At 39.7% G+C, this 9218-nt stretch overlaps 1 protein-coding gene across 1 annotated transcript; it reads right to left on the reverse strand.

Moving 5' to 3' along the window:
* Positions 1 to 596: 596 nt before the first annotated feature.
* Positions 597 to 7390, reverse strand: LOC306876268 (tumor necrosis factor ligand superfamily member 11-like). Its single transcript, XM_079427295.1, has 4 exons — positions 6959 to 7390; positions 4464 to 4499; positions 2062 to 2197; positions 597 to 1957 (listed from the first exon to the last, which is right to left on the reverse strand). The coding sequence occupies exons 1-4, from the start codon at positions 7142 to 7144 to the stop codon at positions 1536 to 1538; spliced, it is 780 nt and encodes a 259-aa protein (XP_079283421.1). The 5' UTR covers positions 7145 to 7390; the 3' UTR covers positions 597 to 1535.
* Positions 7391 to 9218: the final 1828 nt, after the last annotated feature.

The raw sequence follows: 9218 nt of genomic DNA on the forward strand, positions 1-9218 counted from the left end.
TAATTAAACAAAACTTTTGCTAACATGTGAAAAAAAATATTAGACTTTAAGGCTGCAAACCTTTTTTAGGCTTGCTTTGGGTTGCAGCTATATTCTGCTGTCCACAAACATTTGCATACAGAATTGTCAAATGAATTTTACTTAAATACAAAGTTTCTTAGTGAGAAACGAATCCATTTATGCTTTAAACAGGAGCCCTGTGCCTGGGACAAAAGCGCATGTATAACTGACCTAAAGTCAATGCGCTTCATCCAAACCCTCTTGAAGAATGGAATAAAGGCAATTATACAGTTATATACACTACAAAACTGTACAACAGACAGAACATTTGACAAACATTCTATCATCATAGAAAATAAATAAATACACTTAGTGCATTAAAAAAAGAAAAAAAATTAAATTAGAGCGAACCAAACTCAGTTTGGTTCTGCACATCGCTTCTCACACTGACTCAAAGACAGTCCAGCTGCCTTGATTTTTGTTGAATGTTTGAATACGTTTTGTTCAAGAAATTTGATTTTAACACCATTAAAAAAAACAAAGGGCAGCTCTAAATATCCAACACTGAAATTCATCAATTAGTAAAATGGGTGATATTGTTGGAGTTTTTTTGAAGTGTCTATCCACCATTTTGGCACAATTCAATTGTCTTTGACAGATTCTGCATGATCGTTCAACTTAACCATGCTTGCTAGGATGAAACATTTCATGGTATTTAGACTTTTATATCTTGATCCAATCAATAAATGTAATGATGAAATTCATAAACTAGGGATGCACTGATATGTCATCTTTTATTACTATCTTAAGGCAGTTACTTTTTGGTACTCACTAACAATACATCATTACGGCTAAGGCTGCAAATGTGTTATTGCTTTTATACAACACTTCAGTGAACCAGAAGTTCATACGGAGTATGATTCAAACTAAATTTGAGCACTTAGTTCATAGGTTTTTCCTGTGTTGTGAAGGTCGCAGCAGACTACTGCGATTTGGTGTACTTTACTAGGACTGTCCAGCATCTCTCCACCGCTGTGATTCGTTGCACGGTTGTTGACATTTGGAGCATTTTAAGAGTATGGGTACCAGTATTGGACTGATACCTATTGCCAGCAGGGGCACTGCTAGCATTTCTGGGCCCCTTGGACAGTTTTTACCTCGCCCCCCTTTGAAATCGCGATCACGTCCCAGGGATTGCGTCAGGCCCCCTCTCTGGTCAGGGCCCTTGGAATCGTCCTAACCTTCATCCCTTTACAGCGCCCCTTATTGCCAGTATTGGTACTTAACTATAAAAACACAGACAGAGGCCTGAGTCCATTCTTGGTTTTCTAGCGCTGGTACTTAAGAGCTTCAATGGCACAATTGAGAAGTGTTCAAAGTTATAATATGCTCTTAAATGTCATCTATATTGAACAAAAATTCAAAAGTCAGTGATCAAAAACAAGTGCTCAGTGGTTCATGGTCACTTTAAAAAAAAAAAGTTCGTAAGGTTGCAAAATGTGCATTAATATGTTCAGTAGCAAAAACGATGCAAATCAATTGCTTATCTTAAAAGTTCCAAAATACGTCCCGTATGTTTCTGGGTCCAGTAGCCATGCATTGGATACACTGACATAAATACCATCGCCAATACTCAAACGGATGCCTCTCCCCTGCTCCACGCAGTACATGTTGTACTCCGCAATGTTCCACTGCAGAGTGCCGCCGCTTTTTGTAAGGAGAATAGGTGTAATTACAGACTGTGTATGCTTCTCGTGATAAATGTATTGAAACAACTGTAAATTGCTGACGTCCTCTTTGCTCGAGTCGTGTTCCTCAGCGTATCGAAAGCAGGTCTTGGCATATACATAGTAATAACCAGCTTCATCCACTAGAATTCGTCCGTCATGGTATGTCATCTTAAAATTCAGCCCTTGAACATCATCCCAGGTGATCATGGTTAATTCATTTCGATTTTCTGCAAAGGCACAATCAGAATAAACATGTTTGAAATAAATATGGATTTAAAAACATTTCTGACAATCATGCCACGTGATTCTGAAAAAAACAGCATATGCTTACTGGCTGAAAAATGAGTGGGCGTCTTGATAGGAAGGTGAGCTGATGGCATGCGTGTGTCCTTTTTTAGGCGACATTTTTCCTTCCTCTCCTTAAAACTTTTGAGTGGGTCAGCTATTAAGGTTTCACTGTGCATTTCCTGAGAAAGAACAACCAAACATATTACTGAATGATCTTCACAGTACAGAGTTTTATGATCATGATCATCTCAAATAAGAAAACAAATATGTACAGACTAAACAATGGATATTTAATGTTCATTGTAGATATTTCAGTGGGATTTTGGACCAATGACATTTCACAGTGGCAAGGTCTACCTGACATGATGCAGCATAAATAGAAACCAGACAAGCTAGTTAGGAAGTGGTGTAAAGACTTCACGATATTGGTTACATTGCAGCATTGTTTGATGACCATTTAAGAAAACTGAAAAGTTATCTACATTCAAGTCTTTAAAGCTGAAATGTGTCATTTCTGTCACTAGAACTTCAAAAGTCACAACCAGGGTTCAAGAACTTCCACATATTGACACATAGTTCTGTTCTCAAAGTCAGTATGTAGCGTCAGGCTGGTTGGGGTAAATATCATTCATCGATACATTTTCATGGTTGAAAACCATTCGAAATCCAAGTGATCGGGAATTTCGCAAGATGCAGTTTTTGCATCAGGCTCAGTAGGCCGAGACTCAACTGTCTTTAAAGGAACACCATGCATGACAGGTAAAACCAGATAAATGAGGCAAGAGGCCAGAATGTTACAACACTACCAGGCTATAAAATGCTGTTTCCTTCCTGCAGTTTCACATGCTCAGGTATGACTGAACAGTTCTCAATGCCTCATGGGTCTTTGGAAAGTCTCAGAAAGGATACAATTTCTGCTAATGTGCAAAGTGTCTTTAAACAGAGCCAACAATCCAGAAAGTCCAGGAAATCTGGAATACACTGAATACTTCAATACACTCCTTTCAATTGTGTGAAATCCCGTCTGATTTGTGGGCGAACATGTCATCATTTTATATATATTATACAACAAAGAGATTTATATAAGTGGTAGTAGATTAAGGCCCAAGTAAAAACTATATTTATGAAATATGAACTAAATATCTAAAGACAATATTAGTTTTTTTTGCCCTGTGCTTGCATCGAATATCAAACAAACATAATAATTAGGGCTTTCAAGTGCAGAGATCTGGACGTTGCTCGGTGCTCTGACCTTCTTAAGAATTTTGGTAGACCGCAAACAAAGTAGGCCAGTACATACAAGCTCTCAAACTATATTGCGTTTGAGCAACATTAAAAAGCCATGACATAACTTATATTTAAACACTTTTTTCAGGTTTACATTTCCTCAGAAATAAGTTGTCCCAGGGTAATGATAAAAACAGTACACTTCTCATGGCCTGGCGAAGCAATAAAGCCTAGAAGACCATGAATAGAAATGTTATATAGCATTATACCTATAAAACACGCACTCTGTGCATACAGGAAATAATCCTTTAAATGCATGTATGAACTAAAGTCAACACACTTTATCTCTCCTCTGATCTCTCTTCACAGATTCGGATATTGAGACAAATCTATATCTTAGCCGCAGCCAAGTGTATTTTGCAAACCCTACAATTACACTCCACTACATGTGGACAGCACAATGAGAGCTGCATCCATACGGACCACATATAGATGTTTAAGCAAGTCATTTGTAATTATAGAGCCAGTAGCCCTGAGACATGAATATCCAAACTGAGTTACTGACAAAGAACAGTTCCAGGGACTTTGACTTGACCTCTTCACAAGCGACTACACCATAACGGTTAAGGAAATGTTTTACAGCAGCCATTATTTTCTGGCGTGTTTATCCTTGTCTTTATACAAAATATGTGAAAATACCAATGCAGAGCCCATGTTTATCAATGGGACATTGACACCATTAATGCAAGAAGCACATTCTGTCTGTCCAGTAAACAGTACTTGCAGGCTACCGCAGAGATACATGTTTGGAATTCCCTTGTTTGTGCTAATAAGAGGAAATGCCTTGCTATAGGCACATGAAATGTCTATGCTAAGAATGATGATTAGACCATCACACCCCAACCTTCACAAAGCATCTTCACACTTTTACACTTCTCAAAATCTTGGTTGAATGCGTGTCAGTTGCATCAAGTGACTACTATCAGTTGAAAACAACTCCAAAAAGCATAGAAAAGATCTAAAGCTTCATTGTTTATGAATTTATGGTGTACTTAAATTGCATTTAGTTTCTTTCAAAAGATTCCTAAATGCAAATTGTGTTGTGTAAAATGAGGAAAAGAATGGCAAGAAACTGCAAACTGATGCTGTTTCTTCGTCTGAGCCAAAATACACAAGCATGAGGAACACAGACTCATCTTTTGAAGTTTATAAGCTCACCTCATTAGGACTCTGCTGGGCTGAGGCAAGGTCGACCTGTAAAACACAACAAACACAGTTCAGTTACACAACTGCATCCAGCAGGTACCACTGCACACTGCATGCTTTTAATGAACTAACGGGAAAGCAGGCTTACTTTTATTAAGAAATTAAACTGCGCTTGACATGCTCAGAGAACAAAAGCGATGTAAGATGTACATTTACTGTGAACCCAATTCGATGAGAAGCAATATGTTCAGCTGTCTTGACCAATGCACTTGGTGGTAAAACAGAACAATATCATCACATAGGGTTTAAATGAGGTGCTTATTAGGTTCATATTATATACCATAAGCAACAGACCTGAATCTGCACCTGCAGAACACTACAAAAAGACTTCAGACTTCCACAAAATTGGAATGCTTGCCATTCAGAAGATTCTTCAAATTCCCCAACACTATCACTTCTGTTTAAGAGTCTCCAATCTCACATTTTACCTTGGACAAAAAATCTATTCCCCAGAATTACACAGATCTCCCCTCAACATAAGTGCAGAAAATGCAAAAAGTTTTTCTGCTATCACTACATCAGCCACATTTTTGGAAATGAAATCAAATGTTCTCCCTGATCTTGGATTGTGATCACTATTTAAAGCGGTAAAACTAGGGCGTTAACACCTATCTGAAACTATGAATAGTGCAGGAGCTCAGTTACAAGGTAATATGATCCACAACAATATTTAAAAATCCGAAACTGTCTGTAACCAGATGGAATACTGACAGACAGAATGAAAGAGATACGCAGTGTGTGACATTATTCCCATTTCCTCTAAAACACCGAACTGCATTTGATATACATGCACTATAAAAAGAATGAGAAAAAGCTTTTTGCAAAAGCATTTCATTATCATATATGGTTTGGTTCAGTTAAGGATTGTCCCTGCATCCATTTCTGAGGATAACACGAATCATGAGCCAAACACAACTGAAATTCATCTTTTTCCCTTTCTTGCATCTCTTTCTTTGGCCCTCCACCAGCACACAAGAAGCCTCCGACATACACCGCTGCGTTTGGGCTAAAGCCTCACAAAACAAGATGTCATAACATTCTCCACAGCATTCAAACTACAGGAGAGAGGTCTGGGCATGACAACATGTGAGAGCCGTTTCTCAGCATCCCATTCACTGCAGCTCTGCCAAACATTTAAGTATCAGACCACCAGATGAGCAATGAAGCCAGAGGAAATGTTTTGGAGAATCAGGGTGAAAGGGCAAATTTGACATGACCAGCAAACAACCTCCAGAGGGGAAAAAAGAGAAGTCTTTTTCCTTTCTAGCAACTACAGTACTACAAGCTGAATTTCTGAATTCAGGAAATTATGTGCAAAGCATCATATGCAGCTCATGAAGTTAGTTTGGAGTAAACAGAGCCGGAATCTAGACAAAGAAGAACCTTGGATTTGTTAAGCATGTTTTGGGCACTTCATAATTCGCATTCATGTTATTTTATAGCTCTGGTGACTTTAATTTTATCGTAATAGCCTATACGCAGACAGGAATGAACATACATGTTCAGCCTTTTGACTGACACTATGCGTCTCTGTATCACTTGTGGGAAAGCCTTTCTCCAGATTTCTGGAAAACGTGGAAAAAGGAAACCAGTGCTAAACCAACAACACATTCACAAGGATCAGCATTGCCAAAAACCAACATTCCCTGCGTCAGCAATTGGATTAGTTATTCCTAGAACAAAACAATTTAAACATTTAATAACCACCGAATTTAAAGACAGTAACGTGCGAGCAAGTGCTTACAGTATGGAATCAAGAGAGATCAATAAATACTGTGACATCTACACATAAAACAACTCCTATATCTCGCATTGATATATTTGCGAGGTGATATTAGTAGCAGCAATGTCTAAAAAAAGAAAAGAAAAATACATGTTTACGATGATTTTTTTTTTTTTTTTTTAATAAACCAGCTTAAGCTAACTGAATCACTGAAAATATATATGCACATCAAGAGCTTTAACATTTTGACAACTCTTTGGAGCGACGTTTAAATGATGACAGAATATAAAGTTAAAATCAGATGATCTGTTGAAGGTGCGAATTAATTGGACCGTCCAAAACTTTTTTAAGTCAAATACTTTTTGCCTCCAACAACCGTGCAGCTTGTAAAGCATGAAATCAATTGTTTTTGGAAGTTACGTTAAAACCCCACTTGGCACAAAAAGCAGTGAGTGGGCACAAGGCGCTTCTCCGAGCGCGCTCTCCTTCTGAAGTTCAAACGCGCGCGTCTCACACTCTCTGAACCGTCCTGCTGCGCTTGACATTCAGAGTTCACAGCAGGTGAAACAAAACCAGGCCTCAAAAGTGCTGAAACGCAAGTAAAACTTTAAGATGCATGCACCTAAATTGTGACAAAGCCTGTAAACGTGTAGCAATAAAAGAGTTTATGAAATAAGGGGGGCTGTGCATTCCGCCTGTCTTTGCTTCGTTGAGAGCTTCTTACCTCTCGCAGATAACCGGTTAAGTGCAACAAAATCGCCACACTCGACGCGACCTGCAGCAGTCCCATGACAGCGAGCGTGCCGAATATGAGCGCTCTGTGCGTGGATCCCGTGTGCGCCGCGCGCCCTGGAGCCTCTTCCATATCGATATGATTCCGCAGGTACGCGCGATAATCATTAGCTGCCATGCGCGCTCGATCGCGGCACACTCTCTCAGTGGGAGGACTCCACAAATGATCAACGATTCATATAAACATGTGGGTGGGCAATGCTGTTGGCTTCGGAGACAGCCAATCAGATAATAGACACAGATGATCTCGCTTTTTCATGTTTCCTTTTTTCTTTTCTTCACTTCTTTTTGTGCGAGTTCAGTCAAGAGCATGAGGACTACGCTAACCGGGTGATGCATGTGGCTCTTACTTTCTACTTAAAGTAAATGTTTAAAAAAAATCAAGGTATTTGTTATTATTAGGCTAAATATCTTTCCTCGCCACAAAGTACCATACAAACCGCAATGAGATTAAACTGACAGCTTCCTAAAACCAGTGAGATTAGCATGACAAGTGCATAATAGTAAACCACTTGCACTTTAAACCCACTTGTTGATCATGACTATTACTTCCTGGAGTGATGCAATATTGGCTCCTGGTCTGTTGTAATACTGAGACCACACAAAACTGTGGCTGTGCTCATGTGCTACCTAACTAGACAGCATTTATTAGTGTTATAGTGATCTGCCTACCTAGTCAATCATTCTGGGCATCAAAGTGAGCTGCCCATCATTAAGTTGCCTACATAGACAGCATTTTTGCTGAAATACCTAGTGCGCTGCCTACATAGACAACATCTTTGGGCATCATATCTAGTGAGCTGCCCACCTAGACTGTATGGGTGTCGATGTAGACACCACTTTTGTGAATCATGCCTAGTAAGCTGCCTCTCCTAGACAATTTTTGAACATTATATGTAGTGAGCTGCATATGTAAACACCAGTTTTGGACATCATATTGAGCAAGACAGCGTGTTTTGGGCATCATGCCAAGTGAGCTGTTTACCTAGACAACAGGTTTAGATACCATGTCTAGTGAGCTGCTACATTTTTGGAATCATAGTGCACATCTTTGAATGTCGTACCTACTGAGCCACCCAGGTAGAGAAAAAAACAAAAACAAAACAAATGAGCTGCCTGCCTAAGGTATCACAACCGCATTGCAAACATTCTGTCTAAGGCGGCAGCTCACTAGCTTTTGAGACACCAGCGAAAAGTTCATTAATACTGCTAAAAAAGATTTTGTTCCTACACAATCTATACCGTATTGAAAAACTCACACAGAATTCAACATTTGCAGTCCAAAAACTTATCTTCCAAATAATGCCTACTTTTTAGATTAGCATCCATGATATTCCTGAGGAGAATCAATGAGTCACTGTGTGTTTATCTGAACTTATAAACACACTGAAATTCCTCTTATTACCAAGCTGAAGCGATGTTAAAAAGAACAGAGCTTCATAAACAAATGTGCCTTTTGATGTTCAAGCAATTACAAATCCCAACAGAAAAACCTGTTTTAAAACATTTAATTTAAGCAGCTCCAGAGAAAACGGCAGTTTGCGAAAGAGAATTGATGAATGTCAACAGAGTTCATGTGCTTGGCTATCCCCCATTCATCCAGCCTCCAGCGCTGAAAGCTTGTAATGCTCCACCATTATATCAGCTTTTTTTTCAGAAACACAATTATTACTCTGGTTGCAAACAGCACCACGCTGGAGTTTTGACTTCTGTGTAACTCGTGTCTGCTCGCAGTGTTTTGGCAACGAACATTCCTGTGGACGACGATCAGGTCATCTGCATTCCCCTTCTGAAATTAGGGCAAGGCCGGACAAGCTCGAGCACACTCCGTAACCTTATGAACTTGGCTGCCCTCGCAGGGACCGTTATGCCGCAGCACGCCACGTTCGCTCGAGAGTCATTAATATACCGTGAGAACCCTAGTTTTGCCGTGGGTTTCTCGTGCCTTCAGCTATTTTCCACAGAATGCAGGCGCTGCGGCAGGAAGGTTTGGGTGGTATTTATACCCTTCTGTTTTGCCATGTGAGCTGTTCTTGCCCAAGCCAGAAGGTAGTTGAATATGCCGAACCCAGCACTCCATCAGAATATGACAGACGGCCAAAACCAGGCAGTGTTGAGAGCAAAGCAGCCGAAACCACTGGCAGGCACTTTCCTCAGTGCTGAGCAGGCCCCTGGAGCATATTATTAGCTCT

The sequence above is a fragment of the Barbus barbus genome (assembly GCF_936440315.1).
Source record: "Barbus barbus genome assembly, chromosome: 10".
In the NCBI taxonomy this organism is placed as follows: Eukaryota; Metazoa; Chordata; class Actinopteri; order Cypriniformes; family Cyprinidae; genus Barbus; species Barbus barbus.